The sequence below is a fragment of the Sinocyclocheilus grahami genome, unplaced genomic scaffold (assembly GCF_001515645.1).
Source record: "Sinocyclocheilus grahami isolate Dianchi unplaced genomic scaffold, SAMN03320097.WGS_v1.1 scaffold599.1, whole genome shotgun sequence".
In the NCBI taxonomy this organism is placed as follows: domain Eukaryota; kingdom Metazoa; phylum Chordata; class Actinopteri; order Cypriniformes; family Cyprinidae; genus Sinocyclocheilus; species Sinocyclocheilus grahami.
The window spans coordinates 932786-950338 of record NW_015505778.1 but is presented as its reverse complement, the minus strand read 5'-3'; the positions used below and the strand labels follow the sequence as shown (position 1 = coordinate 950338).

At 36.5% G+C, this 17553-nt stretch overlaps 2 protein-coding genes across 2 annotated transcripts; both read right to left on the bottom strand.

The window, feature by feature from the left end:
- Nucleotides 1–1729: 1729 nt before the first annotated feature.
- On the bottom strand, nt 1730–9773 carry LOC107557331 (uncharacterized). Its single transcript, XM_016240716.1, has 4 exons — nt 9366–9773; nt 9141–9266; nt 3871–3983; nt 1730–1807 (listed from the first exon to the last, which is right to left on the bottom strand). The coding sequence occupies exons 1-4, from the start codon at nt 9751–9753 to the stop codon at nt 1730–1732; spliced, it is 705 nt and encodes a 234-aa protein (XP_016096202.1). The 5' UTR covers nt 9754–9773.
- A 3708-nt stretch (nt 9774–13481) lies between these two features.
- Nucleotides 13482–16692, bottom strand: LOC107557349 (myosin light chain 3, skeletal muscle isoform-like). The gene is made up of 7 exons (XM_016240734.1): nt 16359–16692; nt 15264–15291; nt 15037–15186; nt 14245–14418; nt 13992–14069; nt 13859–13900; nt 13482–13512 (listed from the first exon to the last, which is right to left on the bottom strand). Exons 1-6 carry the CDS (start codon nt 16641–16643, stop codon nt 13872–13874), a joined length of 744 nt encoding a protein of 247 aa, XP_016096220.1. The 5' UTR covers nt 16644–16692; the 3' UTR covers nt 13482–13512; nt 13859–13871.
- Nucleotides 16693–17553: the final 861 nt, after the last annotated feature.

The window sequence follows — 17553 nt, the reverse complement described above, 5'->3', positions numbered from 1 at the left end:
CGTCTCTATGTTTCCACTGACTACCTTTCACAACTGTCTTGATAACTTTGGGTATGTAAAATCTTTGAAGTGACTCCCATGAGCTTTTGAAGAATCATGACAAAAGTTGATCTAGAGTGACGTAAATTGAATTCCGATATGACCGTTCAGACTGCGGTCATACTGCAAAACATCTGACCTGTATCGGATTTAGTACAACATATGGAAGTGGCACAAATCGGAATCGAAAAGATCAGATTCCATGTGGTTTGTGCCATTCACGCGGTCATAAGAAACACAGATCTGAGTCACATGTGAGCAAAAAATAAATAAAAATTTGGATTTGGGCCACATTTGCCTGCAGTGTGAACATAGCCTTAGAGAGCACGTGCTTCAGGTGAACGCATTCAGAAAAAGCACATGTCAGAACAGCAAGCGAGTGAAATGATTAACTGGCAAGGCTTTAAAGCACATGCAAATAATGTACTTTTGTGATTGCGAATAAGTGCAATGTCCTGTGAGTGTAACTCTACCACGGAGTTAACATTTCATGTGAACCGGTCACGTTGTACAGTATATTGAGATGGAGGCGGCAAAACTGCAACTGATAGAATGTGCGCTGTAGCATGATACTACAATATTTCTTCAAATGCAGATTGAGGAGACATTTTAATCGTCCACGAACAAAAATCGTGATATCGCACACCCCTAAATTTGACTACTATTCCTTTTTTATTCACTCATATGTGTGTGCTGTCTGCTTGTCACAGAATAGCATGTGCAATTAAATGAAACGAGCGTGAAACTATCGTGTGCTATATCAAGCATTTTTTCTATCGTTATCGATGGTGTTCTCGCGATAATTTTTTTTTACGTTTTATTGACCAGGCCTACAACAAAAGATAATGAGAAAATCACTAAATCACTTTAGTAGCTAAAGTAAATAATCAGTGTATATTTAATACATGCAGTGAAGACTATGCAGTGTTTTTTTTATTACTTTATTCAATTTCTGCATTAGTTCTTACTTCAATTCGACCTGTACTAAAAAAAACTGAAGCATTGAGTACTTCATTTGTATCTTTATTTTATTGTGTGTATGCATGCATGCATATCTCATTATAAAATTAAAATTACTCCTATTGTGAAATAATGACCTATTTTGGTCATCTCTCACCCCAGTTCATGATTTCAAAAAGGCTTAAAGTAAAACAAGTGTGATTTGTTTGACTTTTTTCAATATTGGCATTTTTGATGAGGCAATTTAGGGCAGTAATAACTTTAATTTGGCTTTATTCTTTTAGCAAATTTGTTGCAAAGACCTACAATACCTGTAGGCTTGGATGGACCATAGACTGATTTTTGCTCATCTGATTTTTGCAAAAAAAAGAATAATAAGTTCTATGTTGGGTCATTCTATTCAGTTACATTTCCTGTCGTTTTAGGTCTTTGTTGTGGTCTCGAATCAGTATTGGCATCGTGATGTTTTAGTCAGGTATTGTATCAAAGCCCTAATTTTGGTATCATGAGAACAGGTGAGAACTTCTAAACCCTTTAGAAGTTTTTGCATAAACGGAACAGGATAGATCTATATAATTCAATTAAAAAGTCCAGAAATAAGCATAGCAAAAGGAAGAAAAAAAAAAAAGTCTGTCAAGGTGGCAAATTAATATTTGTAGCATGACATTTAAGGTACTGCTAAGAGAATATCTTACCTGTTTTAGAGCATAGCAGTCTTTGAAATCGATCCTCAGCAGCATTGACGGCCCATTATTCCTTTTGATACACTGACACTGCTTTTGTGAGAGTGAATCAGTCCAGTTGGTCTCTGCAAAAATAATTTGAAAATTTCATTTAAAGATTAAAAAAAAAATAATAATAATAATAATACAAAAAAACTGGAAGGTGTTGATAAATAGAATGCCACACTTGATATCTATATACTACATCACACCCATTCATTTTTCCTATATGGGATAAAAAAAAAAAAAAAGCCTTATTTGAAGCATTATAAGACAAACCAAACCAACCAGCTACGAGGTGAACCAAAACATTACGAACCTTTTTGAAGCAAGAAGTTACTCAAACCAGACAAAACGGCAAAAGGGACAAGACTGTATACTTAACGAATTTAATGAGCAAGAACTAAACATTTTGAAATTGTGACAATGAAATTCAAATTGATGGTGAAATATGAAACTGTTGAAGTTGTTCATTATATCCATAGAAACAATATATAAAAGTTTAAGAGCTCTTTTGTCAACATTTGCTCACCACAAATCTGATTGGAGAAATTCTGTACAGCTTTTTCTTTTCTGTACAACAGTTCACAAATTCTGCTGTTAAACTATTTAGAAATAAGTTGAAATAATGCTAACAAATGGCTTAATCAAGCACACATACATTTGATTAACAATCCCGGAGCTCACAACAGGTTTATAAGTTACCATCAAAACTCAATTTGCCTGAAGAAATGGATGGAGGTTTTACTTTTGGAACCTCACTGTTGCACTTCTATACTTCATTTAGCATCTAGCTGGACTGCAATAACGAGCATTAACTTTTGACAGGAATGAAAATAAGGCTGTGAGGGTACAACAGATTATTCAGCTGACAAAACATCTTTCGAAAAGACAGGGTCAGGGCTTAAATACAAAAAACCAAAAAAAACTCAATCCATTCACTCAGAGCAGAATTAATATTTCAACATTTTGGTTCATGCATTCCTTCTGTATTATCACGTTGTACAGTATATTGAGATGGAGGCGGCAAAACTGCAACTGATAGAATGTGCGCTGTAGCATGATACTACAATATTTCTTCAAATGCAGATTGAGGAGACATTTTAATCGTCCACGAACAAAAATCGTGATATCGCACACCCCTAAATTTGACTACTATTCCTTTTTTATTCACTCATATGTGTGTGCTGTCTGCTTGTCACAGAATAGCATGTGCAATTAAATGAAACGAGCGTGAAACTATCGTGTGCTATATCAAGCATTTTTTCTATCGTTATCGATGGTGTTCTCGCGATAATTTTTTTTTACGTTTTATTGACCAGGCCTACAACAAAAGATAATGAGAAAATCACTAAATCACTTTAGTAGCTAAAGTAAATAATCAGTGTATATTTAATACATGCAGTGAAGACTATGCAGTGTTTTTTTTATTACTTTATTCAATTTCTGCATTAGTTCTTACTTCAATTCGACCTGTACTAAAAAAAACTGAAGCATTGAGTACTTCATTTGTATCTTTATTTTATTGTGTGTATGCATGCATGCATATCTCATTATAAAATTAAAATTACTCCTATTGTGAAATAATGACCTATTTTGGTCATCTCTCACCCCAGTTCATGATTTCAAAAAGGCTTAAAGTAAAACAAGTGTGATTTGTTTGACTTTTTTCAATATTGGCATTTTTGATGAGGCAATTTAGGGCAGTAATAACTTTAATTTGGCTTTATTCTTTTAGCAAATTTGTTGCAAAGACCTACAATACCTGTAGGCTTGGATGGACCATAGACTGATTTTTGCTCATCTGATTTTTGCAAAAAAAAGAATAATAAGTTCTATGTTGGGTCATTCTATTCAGTTACATTTCCTGTCGTTTTAGGTCTTTGTTGTGGTCTCGAATCAGTATTGGCATCGTGATGTTTTAGTCAGGTATTGTATCAAAGCCCTAATTTTGGTATCATGAGAACAGGTGAGAACTTCTAAACCCTTTAGAAGTTTTTGCATAAACGGAACAGGATAGATCTATATAATTCAATTAAAAAGTCCAGAAATAAGCATAGCAAAAGGAAGAAAAAAAAAAAAGTCTGTCAAGGTGGCAAATTAATATTTGTAGCATGACATTTAAGGTACTGCTAAGAGAATATCTTACCTGTTTTAGAGCATAGCAGTCTTTGAAATCGATCCTCAGCAGCATTGACGGCCCATTATTCCTTTTGATACACTGACACTGCTTTTGTGAGAGTGAATCAGTCCAGTTGGTCTCTGCAAAAATAATTTGAAAATTTCATTTAAAGATTAAAAAAAAAATAATAATAATAATAATACAAAAAAACTGGAAGGTGTTGATAAATAGAATGCCACACTTGATATCTATATACTACATCACACCCATTCATTTTTCCTATATGGGATAAAAAAAAAAAAAAAGCCTTATTTGAAGCATTATAAGACAAACCAAACCAACCAGCTACGAGGTGAACCAAAACATTACGAACCTTTTTGAAGCAAGAAGTTACTCAAACCAGACAAAACGGCAAAAGGGACAAGACTGTATACTTAACGAATTTAATGAGCAAGAACTAAACATTTTGAAATTGTGACAATGAAATTCAAATTGATGGTGAAATATGAAACTGTTGAAGTTGTTCATTATATCCATAGAAACAATATATAAAAGTTTAAGAGCTCTTTTGTCAACATTTGCTCACCACAAATCTGATTGGAGAAATTCTGTACAGCTTTTTCTTTTCTGTACAACAGTTCACAAATTCTGCTGTTAAACTATTTAGAAATAAGTTGAAATAATGCTAACAAATGGCTTAATCAAGCACACATACATTTGATTAACAATCCCGGAGCTCACAACAGGTTTATAAGTTACCATCAAAACTCAATTTGCCTGAAGAAATGGATGGAGGTTTTACTTTTGGAACCTCACTGTTGCACTTCTATACTTCATTTAGCATCTAGCTGGACTGCAATAACGAGCATTAACTTTTGACAGGAATGAAAATAAGGCTGTGAGGGTACAACAGATTATTCAGCTGACAAAACATCTTTCGAAAAGACAGGGTCAGGGCTTAAATACAAAAAACCAAAAAAAACTCAATCCATTCACTCAGAGCAGAATTAATATTTCAACATTTTGGTTCATGCATTCCTTCTGTATTATTACGGTTCCGAAACCGGTTAGAGTAGGAAAAAAAAATACCGGTTTATAATGTTTTTTTTCCTATGCTTAACAACAAGTGTTTTCATCATGCTGGCATCTGCCATCTAGCCATAACTAATACGGTTTCTTTTATAACAAGATTTCAGCTAAATTACTAAATGAAAGGAAAAACTGAAATAAAAGTTAAGATATTTAAAAACTGTTTGCTGCATGGTTAAACTGGAAAACATATTTAACTTTTTCGGCCTCTTATTGCTACCAGTCACAACTTTTTTTGGAATGTGTAGCTCTCATGAAATCCAAAATGAGCCAATATTTGGCATGACATTTCAAAATGTCTCACTTTCAACATTTGATATGTTATCTATATTCTATTGTGAATAAAACATAAGTTTGAGATTTGTAAATTATTCCATTCCTTTTTTACTCACAATTTGTAGTGTCCCAACTTTTTTGGAATTGGTTTGTGTGTGTGTGTGTATATATAGCTTGCCTCGATAGACGGTGCTGACGGTGATACCGGTGTTAAGCCGCAACACTGGTTATGTCACTTGCCCACCGCGTCACCGACCCCCACTGTCGTTTAGATTTTTTTTATAGTAATAAAAATAATTCAGTTCAGTAAAAGAATAGACACTACAATTAAAAACTGAACGCGGCTGCTCAATGCAGCGTGCTGAACGTCACATTACAGATCAGATTTCATTTCTTCAGTGAGGAGAGGGAGTCGAGCTGACTGACAAGAAGAGTGGATGATTTAGTTTCGAAACGAGATGCAAAAGCACCTGTTTGGCAATATTTTGGATTTTGAAAAGCCTGTTGACTTTTGCCGTTTATCTAACGTGATTTTGGAAGTTTTTTTTAAAGGGGTCATATGACGTTGCTAAAAAGAACATTATGTTGTGTATTTGGTGTAATGCAATGTGTTTATGCGGTTTAAGGTTCAAAAAACACATTTTCCACATACTGTACATTGTTTCTCTATGCCCCGCCTTTCTGAAACGCATCGATTTTTACAAAGCTCATCATTCTAAAAAAGCAAGGTGTGCTCTGATTGGCCAGCTATCCAGTGCGTTGTGATTGGCCGAATGCCTCAAGCATGTGATGGAAATGTTACGCCCCTTACCATACTGTGATGCCATCTCCCAGCAGGACGAGACTCAGTCCAGCTGCTCTGCTCATGCACATCCCATCATCATCATTCTCTTTTAGCAGTTCGGTCAATGTACTGTTAGGAGTAACTGAATAACTCAGGATATTGGTTTATTTTCGCATCAGAGAGAGTGTCAGGCACATTTATAAACCGAATAACTTAAGTAATTTGTGGATTAGTGTGTACTGGAGAACACAAGTATCTTAATGTTGTTTGTGTATTATACTTTCATTATTACAAGCAGGCCAACAGCGCCCCCTAAATAAATAAAAGAACTCGCCGGATTTTTGCTGCTGAACACGCTAATGACTGTTGACTCTCACACACCAGAACGAGTCATTATGTGCTTTCTCAAATTAAATGCAGTGCTCCAAAACAGTGAATCTAATTACCATTCAGGCAAAAGTTTGCTTCAAGAATGACCACACTGCTGATGTGATCTTATCGCTAGCACACTTTGAGCACATGCGAGTTACGCATATCAGCATAATTTTTCATATCGGATTCTTACAGTTTAAACATTTATCTGCCGATTCCGATAATATTCTGATAATATCGTGCATCCCAGGAAAAGTGAAGCCAAAAGGTTATGGGCGTGGTCATCTTGTGCCAATGACGTCATATGGAGCCTGAGTCTGTGCAGTAGTGATCATGAGATGGGGCCGCGGTATGAAAGTCCCACCCAAACTCCCGCAGACAGAATTGCAAACACACAATCATGATGCAACACCCCATTTTTAATAGCACTAAACTAAAAGCAAACTCATTCGAAAAACTTGAACAAAACTGTCAATAATAGTTAAAATGGGGAAATTAATAATTGCATTGCAGGCCGATTTTTGCAACACCCCATTTTTAATAGCACTAAACTAAAAGCAAACTCATTCGAAAAACTTGAACAAAACTGTCAATAATAGTTAAAATGGGGAAATTAATAATTGCATTGCAGGCCGATTTTTGCAACACCCCATTTTTAATAGCACTAAACTAAAAGCAAACTCATTCGAAAAACTTGAACAAAACTGTCAATAATAGTTAAAATGGGGAAATGAATAATTGCATTGCAGGCCGATTTAAGTTGTGCCCCTAAATTTTCTGCTTGTGCTCCTAAAATGTGCAGTAAAGAGCTACAGTGCTCCTAGTTTAAAAAAAAATAAAAAATAAAGTAGTCTGGAGCCCTGTAAGGTCTATTAGAATGTACTGACCAATTGTTTAGCAACACAAACCACCAAACTGAACAGCACTTTCCTCATTAAGCTTCCATATAATAATTTATAACTATAACTTCATAATTGTGTATATGAGGAAAGAATCAAAATGACAAACAATGACAGAACACGTTATTCAAAGTGAAAGACTGATTTCTTCCAGTCGGTAGTCAGGTGGACCATTGAAGTGTTGGATTGCCAATCACCTATTCTTCTAGTATGAATATGCAATCATAGTTCTCTTAAAACTAATGTATCTATTCTGGTATTTAAGTTACATGCAACGTCTATATTTGGCATGAGCGAGGTGACTGAGCTCCTGACCAATGTCAGGAATGCAATAACAGTTTATTCATTTAGCCCGGCTTCCAGACAATAAATATGTATTTGTTTTGTAATAACTCATCTGAATACATTTTATAGAAAGAGTTAGAAGTTTGAATTTTGTTCTACATTTTATTATGTGGTTCTCATGATAGCCGTATGAGACATGTAAAGACCAATGCACCACATGTATCTAACACTTGTACACTTAAAGTGCCCCTATTATGCAATTTGAAATGTTTATAATTTGGTTTTTGGAGTCCCTAACAACAGGTTTACATGCATGCAAGGTTAAAAAAAAAAAAAAAACCATGAGGAAGAGAAAGCCGTGAGACAGAGCTGGAAGCTACTAATGCTCATCAGTAAGTCAGTGGAAAATGAATGGAAATTATGATTCTTAGCTACGCGTTTAAAACAAAAACGCACGTGTAAACATAGCCTAAAAGATGTGGAAACTGAAAACAATTTGAACTTTATTAAAACTATTTGCTCGGATTAATTGTGTTGGTTACATTGTTCCTTTGTGCAATGGTTCAGGAGATCAGTCTTTGAGTCTGTAAAAACCTCAAGCTGAAAAAAATAAAACCAACGGTTTTTTTTTTGGATTGGTATCGAACATTTTTGAAGGATACCCAGTCCTATCCATGCCAGCTCCTGTTTTTCTATCACTAGAATTAAGACCGCTTAAATGAGAATTAAGATCTTTGTTATAGCCTTCTATAAAATAAAAAAAGAAATAACCTTAACTGTAATAAAACTGCATTAAAAATATTAAGACTACGTTCCCGTTAAAGAAACAAATGAACCCTTATGAAAATTAATCATGGTTTTTATTATACTAAAAGTGTACTAACCACAGCGTATTGACTACCATTTGTATAAATAGTTTTACTACAAATATCATGGTTAAACTATGGTTAGTGTAGCAAACTATAGTAACCATGGATTTTTTGTTTTGTTTTTATTTATTTATAGTAAAACCATGGTTAATTTTCTTAAGGGACACTCATACTTAAACCTGAATATGGAAGCCTGTGCGTAAAAAAAAAAAAAAATTCTATCAGGTAGAGGAAATTATGACGCAAGTTAATTTCTTGCACTTAAGAAATAAAAAAACAGCAGCTTAAAAATCACCCTTATAAATTATTATTAATATTAAAAACTTCCATGTTGACCAACAATCAAACAACAGACACAGTATTTAAGTCTTTGATAATAAACATTTCAGAAATTTGGAGTAGGCATTACATTTTAAAATATAAATTGTATAATAATCCCACTATTTTTAGTGCATTAATTGTTCTTCCTAATTTATGCAAAACAAACTCTACAGCGTTGCATTAGCTATTCGCTGTAGGGTCCCCAAGTAGACTAATTAACTTCACGTGCGAGCCAAACAACAAACCATTTAACTCCTGCCAAATTGTAACGTTTTATAAAGCATTTGAAATGTAAAAAAAATAAAACATAGCTACTACGTATCTGTGGTGACATTGGTCTTGTCGAACGAATCTCAAGTCGATTTCCTTTCAGCGAGCAAATATTCACGAGTAGCTACTTACTGACAACCAAGCGCGGATCCGAGTGCCGAGCGATGGAGAACTTTATCCAAAGGAGCTCATCCTCGCAATCAAACAACGGCTGATAGACGTCAGACACCATGACTGCATCCACATTCTGCTGATGTCCTTGATGAACGAATAAATGGGTTTTATGGCAACTTAGTCAAACAAAAGATCATTTTAAAATGACCAAAATATTTAAGTATTGTAAACAGCTAAACTTACTCAAGTACCGCCAAGTCACAGGTTCTCTGGGAAATTCCTCAAATGCATCAATTTGTGTGGGATTCGCACCATCTCGGCCCGCATTTCGCCATTTATCATTCAAGCTGGGGTCCGCACATGCATGGCACTCGAAAGTGTTTTCGATCATTGAGTCCTCTGCTGGATCACTTGAAGACGATGTAGTGTTGAGATACAGGCCTACTTTACAAACATCGTCGTGCGCATCATGGGTTCTCAAATACAACCTCTCCAAGTCTGTCGGAGACTGCTGTGCTTTGAGCGACTCGTGGGCTCGATTTGTATCAATTTTTGCATCTTCATCGATAAAGTGGGCTAATGTAAATAATACAAATTCCCAATTTATCCATAATGCTACCATTAACATCATACATCTCGCGTTCCACGTTATTTCAGGGCCGACCATGACATGTCACGAACCCAGATAACGTTTTGCAGAAAAAATAAATCAAGCCTCAAAAACCTCCGCCCTATAAGTGACCCGAATAACCAGGCCAAACGATTAGGCGCACACGGAGGGTCCTATTTATGCACTGCGCGGACCAATCAGCGATTGCCGTGATGCAACGCCGGTGTTAGAAAGTTTGGTCATTCTTCTTCTTCTTCTTCTTTTTTTTTTTTTTTTAAATCTAGTGCAATCCGTTTTCATATAATAGCCTACAATCTTTAATAAAAATGTATGGCTTAAATTTTCTGTTAGCCTATACAATTAGATTATTGTAGACTTGCTTATGAAAGCAGCACGAAGTTTATCATAGGATAATAATATAGGCTAATTGTTTGTCATTTAATGTCAGGCTACTTCGAGTTATTTTGCATCACAGGACAGAGTTCTTGCAGCAATATGCTGCAATCCAGCTAGACTTCTCTGTAATTTTTCAATGTTGTCTACATACATTTTATTGATTCATTTTAATGAATTAAAAATAAATGAACAAGGAATTTTTCGATGATTTGGAACCAGAAGGGCATAAGTGACATTTCACCACTTTTACAGGACGGCCAAAACAAAACAAAAAATACCATAGTTTGATCTGACTTTGTGTACTGATTTCAATTCTAATTTTAATATTATTATTTATTTATTTATTTTTAAGTCACTTGCGCCTTTTTGGCACCAATCTGGGCTCATCCGATGACAATATGACCAAAGCATTACATTGAGTTTAAAACAAATAAAAATCTCTGATAAAATAAAAAATCATATAAAAAGTCCTTATAGCAAATTAGTTAATTGAATGTGATTAATATTACTAACATAGTAATCCCAGGCACTTAACTATGTAGCCAAATGGGCGATTGAAAATCCTTTACAGATGCCTTCCCTAGTGTAAATAATTATATAAAAATGTATTTGAAATACATTTCTTTCATGCTAAGAATACTACAAATACATTTACATATTACTTAACTGGTATACTTAAAGTCTGCTAAATTGGAACAACTAAGTTTGTACTTAACGCACTTTAATTGTTAGAAAGTAGTGCTGAAGTCCAACTAAATATATGCTGAACTATATTTAATTGTGTTAAAAGTGGAACTATCGCAAGTATATTTTAGGTACACTTTAAATAGCTTGCAGTTAAATATTATTCAAAGATCATATACAATCCTCATCAAACACAGTGACATTAAAACACATTTTAGTCTTAATATTGAAAAATGTGCATTGTGCACTAGTACTCAAAATAAAGTTTAATTATAATTTTTATATTTTTATAGAATGATATGTGTTAGGCGTTGGCTGAGATAATCAAGCGCACGACGAAGGAGTAAAGTTCAAAAGGAGTTTTTAAATCATAAATCCAGGAGAATATTCACAAGTCCATAAACAAACAGTCACAAATGCTCAGCAAAATAAATCCAAATATAATAGCAGACGAAGAACTTAGGGAAAAACAGGACTTAAATACAGGGGAGAATACAATCAGGGAGAAACAGAACAGGTGTGTGGAACTAATTAACAAATGAAAAACCATAGGAACAAACGAGGGAACACAGGCAAACTGGAAAGCAGAGAAACCAAAACACAACAGAACAGAAACATGACAATTCGCCCCCTCCCGTAAAGGTGCGTCCTCGTGCTGACAAAGGCAGTCCAACAGAGGAGGGAGAGTGGGGGTTCAGGAGAGGTAATTGGAAAGGGGCATAGTTCATAAGGCCAGAGTGGAGTAGATGGATGGAGGAGCCAGGGAGAAGCCTGGAGCCAGGTGGGGAACCAGAGGCCAGCCAGGATAGCGGCCCATGGTGGAGTCGACGGTGGAAGGAGCCATGGTGGAGATGGGGTCGACAACATCAGGGGGCTGACTGACAGAGACAGAGCCGGTGGAAGAGGAGCCCGGGATGGAGACAGAGAGCCGCAGATCCAGGGTGACACAGAGGATCCGGAGGGCCAAGGTGGAGCTGGCGGCTCAGGCAACCGAGGCAGAGGCGGGGATCCGGAAGCCCGCGGTGGAGCCGGAGCGACAGAGGACCAAGGTGGAGCTGGAGGGAAGGAGGAGCCAGACAGAGCCAGAAGGATGGAGGGACAAAGCGAAGCCAAAGGAGTGGAATCCTGAGGCGAATGATGGCCGACAACTGACCAAGGCGGAGCCAGAGGGACGAGCGAGCCCGGTGGAGCCAGTGGGATGATGGGCCACAGTGGAGACGAGGGAGCAATGAGCCAAGGCGGAGCCAATGGCTCAGAGGGCTGAGGTGGAGTCCAGGTCTTGGAGGCTGGAGGAGGAGACGGGGGATCCTCCAACCCTGAGGTAGCTGGAAACTGAAGATCCCGAAGCTCATCCGATCCAACGGTTTTGGTGTGCTGAGGGTAAGCTGAGGTATCTTCAGTGGCCAGCTGACACAGGGCCAATGGGCATAAAAACTGTAACATTTAATCTTATGCCGATTCAGCGTTGTTTAAAAAGGGGGAAGAATTTTTAAGAAAAATAAGAACTAAATGAACATGTGAAGGATTATGTATTTGATTAAGTGTACCATAATAGTCAAACAGAAAGGGTCAACAGATAGCCATAAAAAAAAGAGATAAGAATGAACAGAAAAATAACATAAGTGAACCAATAAGCAATAACTTCGTGTTCTCTTTATAGGAGTAAAAATAGAAATATTGTGCATGTATATTGAACTCTGCTGAGAGCTGACTGTACTGAATAAAACTGAGGGATGGAAAACTTCATCTTGCATTAATTCATTTTCAGTTTTTCACCAGAGTTATGTTTTTGTTGTTGTTGGAATGCCTTAGAGATGATTAATTTATCAAATATTTGTTGAACAAAATTTGATATGTTTCATCTTTTACAAATTTGCAGTTCTATATATAGTTTTGTAATTGTTTTTATATTCATTTAAAACAGTCAGGTTCCCATTGTGAAAACTTACCCCATATGATATCAGAATGTTTGGGGAGTTAACTGCTTTCATGTAGATATTCAGTAGTTTTATTGTTACTGCCCAGTCATACACAAAAGCTGTCCTGGTCTTGCCTAAATTGTAATATCTTTTTCCTTATGGTTTTGCAGATTTAATGCTCTTGTTTAATAAATTAACTTGATATTTTGTATCGTATTTCCCCACAACACGCACACAAATAACATTGTACTTGACATGTCTTTCCAATTATTACTTGACTGGGCACTCGACCCATTTGTTCAGTGTGATATGAAAATTAACAGCTCAATGTTGCACCTTTTCAGTGCATGTAACACTTGGCTACAGCAAAAGGTTTTTCTTAGTAAAGTCCTTTGAGAGAAGTCCAATGACAAAGGGTCTGGGTTTATCATAGTATGTGCCTGGGGAAAGTTTCTGACATTGGGGGATTAGAGCAAACTCCGTGCCAATCCAAGCCAAAGTTTTATCTGGTGACAGCTGTGTTGACTCTCTCTTGGGACAGACTTCTTTTTTTTTTTTTTTTGCAGACTACTGCATTTTGACTTCTACAAAGTGAGAATTTGCATTTTGTCTCCTCTTGTTGCTCTTATAATTTGCTTGATATAAAACAGCTTTAAAGTGGAGGTTGAAGAAGAGTGATTTTAATAGGCTATAGGTTTCGTTGTTCATGATTCATTGATGAACTCTCACACATGACCTTCAGCTAAGCACTGCTGACATGCATGTGAGGCTGCTACTGTACCTAGACAAACAGAAAATATGTAAATTAATGTAAGCAAATAAGATACAGTGTAAATTAAAAGTTTAAAATGTACTAGAAAAACATATTTCAGATAAGGACTTCCCAACAAGGGGTTTGCGGTCATGTAGGAATTCATGAGGTCATGAACTGCCAGAATGAAATATAATTAAACAAAATGATCAAAACTGAACAAAAAATCAGTTGCTTAATAATTTTCAAATTTTTGTCAAGTCATTATGTTTATTGAAAGGTTAGTGTTACTACAGGGGGTACTTAAAACAAATAATAGGTATTTGGCTGACCAAAAAAAAATAAAATTGGCAATCCCTGGTTTAGATAAACTTACCAGAAGAGATCACTCAGCCAGCCATGACATGCTTTATAAAAGCTTGGATAAAGAAAACCAAGATTAATTTCAATGAGAAACTTCATGTCATTAATTTTGTCAATAGAGGGAAGTCTTGAGTAACTGTTCTTACCTTCATAGTTAATACAACCATTTGTGTCCTCCTGCCCTGCCAGCAACCGATCCACTTCACCCTCAGACAGTCTCTCACCTGGAATTGAGCCAATGAGCAAAATGAAAATCACTATCATTATTGTTCTTTTTTTTTTTTTTTTTTTTACAAGATTATACATTTTAAGGTCTCAGTGTTTTTAACATTTGAACACAACCAATGGTCAAATATATATTTTTTGGATTTGGCACATTTTCCCTCCTTGATTCCATACCCAAAGTAGCAAGCACATGGCGGAGTTCAGCCCCCATGACTGTTCCATTGCCTTCTTTGTCAAAGACCCTTAGGCCTTCCGCAAAATCTTCAAATGTGCTCCTTTCAGTAGACTTTGAAACTTGTTGAAACATAGGCAGGAATGTCTCAAAGTCGATCAGTTTGGATTCCATCTCTGGATGACACAATTTAAATACAGCAATCAGTAAATTCTTGCATTTTTTGACAATCTGAGATAAACATTCTTTAGAGGGAACATTTCAAATCCAAACATCCTCCACTGACTTTATTTGAATGACTTTTTTCCACAAAGGATCTTCTTTTGGGTTTCATGCCAGAAATAAAGTCATACAAGTTTGGAACAACATGAGGATGAGTGTGAACTATCCCTTTAAGCTTTCATAGCTCAATTTACAAAAAGTAAATGTTATATTTAGTTAGTGTCCTTTGTCACCATGAGCATTTTTTGCTTATACAATGTTGTGTTGATGTGTCCTAATGCATTCCTGTGGATGGAACAACACTTTGACTTAGTGAGCCATCATGATGAGGATTAACTGGATCTCAGTATTCAGAGAATGACTTTCAGATCTCACAGGGATCTTGACTGCTAGTGACATCTTTGACATTTGTGACAATTAACACCCCAGTAATCTCTGTGACATGTGTTAAGTTTTTCCCTTGGTTTGCTTCTGAAGGATCCCATGGGACACAGGAAAGCAATAGCTTGAGTCATTTTATAGACAAGTTATTCTCAACCATGTTATTCCCCCCTCCCCAGTTGTGAGACTACCTTCAGGCTTTGGTTTTCCAAGAACATTCAAAACTTCAGCATTGGTTGGGTTCTGACCCAAAGCTCTCATCACATCTCCACACTGAGCTAGTGAAATCTTCATCTCCCCTGAGGGAGTTCCGGCGAACAACAGGAAAGCTTCTTTGAACTCTGTATAAATGCAAAATGACAAAGTTAGTTCATTTAAAACAAAGTTGATCAAATGATCTTTTCAGGCTGTTCCTTACCTTCAAGCTGTTGAGCACTGAGTTTACCCTGAAACCCAGAACAAGAGATTGTTTTTTAGGTTTTTGTAGATGTTTATGATTTGGAATTTGCACTAATATATAGTCATCAGGAAAATATAGAAATTCAATCATAGTCATATAGTACTGACTCAATACATTCTTGCATTTTTTGATCATTCATGGCCTTCTACCGTTCTTTACTGCACAGATGTTAGCGTCATATGTTAAATAACAGTCTGGCAGTTGTTCTGCCATCATTTTTCCTGGCACCACGAATAATCTCCCCTCAGTCTGTTTATGAGATCATATCATCCATATCGGTCTCCCTGGGGAGTCTAACTTAGGAAGTGTGTGAATACAGTGGTGAGGGGGACGACCTCATACCTCAGTAGCAGGTGTGTGTCGATCCATGTAAAGAACATCTACTGGAATCTGGCCATGAAGCAGTGTATATTGTACAGTATATGCCCAGGCAATTACACAACTGCTTAGCAAATGTGCAGTTTTATCAATAGAAATGATTGAGCAATAATGAGCACATAATAAATAATAAACAACCTTTTGCATTTATGTCTACACCATTTTGGTTATCCACCAGGATTTTTTTCCCGTTTTGCCTGATATTGAAGATTTATATCAATATTATATATTTAATCGTTTCCACCTTTTAAAAGTTAATCTAGCATTAAATTGAATTGTGGTTTCTCTTTAAAAGCACATATGCAAGTTATTGTGCATATTTCTTAAAAGAGTAAACTTATTAATCTTGCTGTACATTATGTAATATTTTAGTTTTAGTGTTCATTTATTATTTTTCTATAAATTTCAGCATTGGTACATCTCTATTTTAAATATGTGGACTTCTCATTTTTGAAGCTTTTTATCATTGTGCCTCATTTTAAATTTTTCAAATGATTAAACCCTAATTTTGATTACCCAGTGCTTGTCAATAAAGTGATAATCTAAATTTAGAATCTATAATTTAGTCTTTTAAAAATTTTGAAAAACACATTTAAATATAGACATCAAGTGGACCCATCAATCCAGCCCACAAAACAACAGTGTAAAATAAAACACCGTAACACAGAGACTTACCACAGCGACAGGATCACATTTGAAAGCTGGATTTGGAGGAGAAGCTGGTGCTTTAACTGGTTCTGGGGCCGCTGCCACTGGGGCTGGTCCAGGGGTGGCATTTTCAAGAGGTTTTGCAGCGGACTCTGGTGTTGTAGTTGAGGCAGAAGCAGCCGTATCCAGTGCTGGTGTTGTTGGTTTAGGATCGACTGCTAATGCTGGTTCTGCTGCCCCGGAAGCTTGCTCTTCCTTTAGAGCTGGGGTTGACTTTCCTTCATTTTTGGACATTGACTTCTGTGACGCCATGGTGGTGTAATCACAACAAGTGAATGGACAAAAATTAAACCTTATTCAAATGTTTGACTGCTGTTGATTGGTAAGAATCGGAGCCCTATATGTTATATACTCGGCTCGATCTCCCTAAATTTGTTGCACCTCCCCAATATTACTCACATTTCTAAAAAAGGAAAGAATGCTGTGACTCCAGTGGGTCCACTAAAGTTCACAGGATACAAATCCCCTCCCCACTTCACATTGTCATACCTTTTCTGTCTGTTCACAGCACCATTAAACATCTCATGTCAATATTTTGTATTAGGCACTATAAATGGGTAGATAGATATTACATTTTGTGTTCTGCTACTGGACATCATCCTGACATATAAAGCAGTAAGGATGAGAGCAGCAGTAGGAGTGCTTTTAATAGACACAAATGCTGCAGCTTAACCATACCCCCAAACAATAACACCATTTACACCTGCTCTGCTTTTCCAAAACATATGGGCATTTTTGGCCATGAACTTCTGGAAAATGTATTGCCACTTTATTTTACACACACACGATTAAATTATTAGCTAATCATGTGTAACAGTAAACATACGGTCACGGTACACAAGGCAGAGACATGAGGTAAGAGTGCAAACATGTTGGTTTATTGACAGAGGCTGGCTATGAAGACAGATGGCAGGCAAGTCGTGAGAATAAGGGAGAGTTTGAAGGTTCTTAGCTCTGGGTAATTGGAGTCTGCTCTGTTGCAGGAGTCCGGGAATGAACAGGGTCGACGAGGGACAGGATCACTGGAATGTAGGCGACACTAGAGGGATGTAGAGACAACCGGTAAATAGCAGGTATGGGTCTGGAATAGCTCACCAGGGTGAACAGTAGACCAGACGGTGAGTGAATGGAAGGAGCGTGCTTTTGAAGGTGGCTTAATTGA

Bases quoted from the DNA above. Each gene is read 5' to 3' on its own strand.
- LOC107557331 (XM_016240716.1), bottom strand. From the start codon at position 9,753: ATGATGTTAATGGTAGCATTATGGATAAATTGGGAATTTGTATTATTT. The intron at 9,267-9,365 runs GTAAGTTTAGCT...TCGTTCATCAAG, and splicing joins TGTGACTTGGCGGTACTTGA to GACATCAGCAGAATGTGGAT. The intron at 1,808-3,870 runs GTAAGATATTCT...TTATTTTTGCAG, and splicing joins ACTGCTATGCTCTAAAACAG to AGACCAACTGGACTGATTCA.
- LOC107557349 (XM_016240734.1), bottom strand. From the start codon at position 16,643: ATGGCGTCACAGAAGTCAATGTCCAAAAATGAAGGAAAGTCAACCCCA. The intron at 15,187-15,263 runs GTAAGGAACAGC...GCATTTATACAG, and splicing joins CAGTGCTCAACAGCTTGAAG to AGTTCAAAGAAGCTTTCCTG. The intron at 13,901-13,991 runs GTAAGAACAGTT...TCTTTATCCAAG, and splicing joins TGGTTGTATTAACTATGAAG to CTTTTATAAAGCATGTCATG.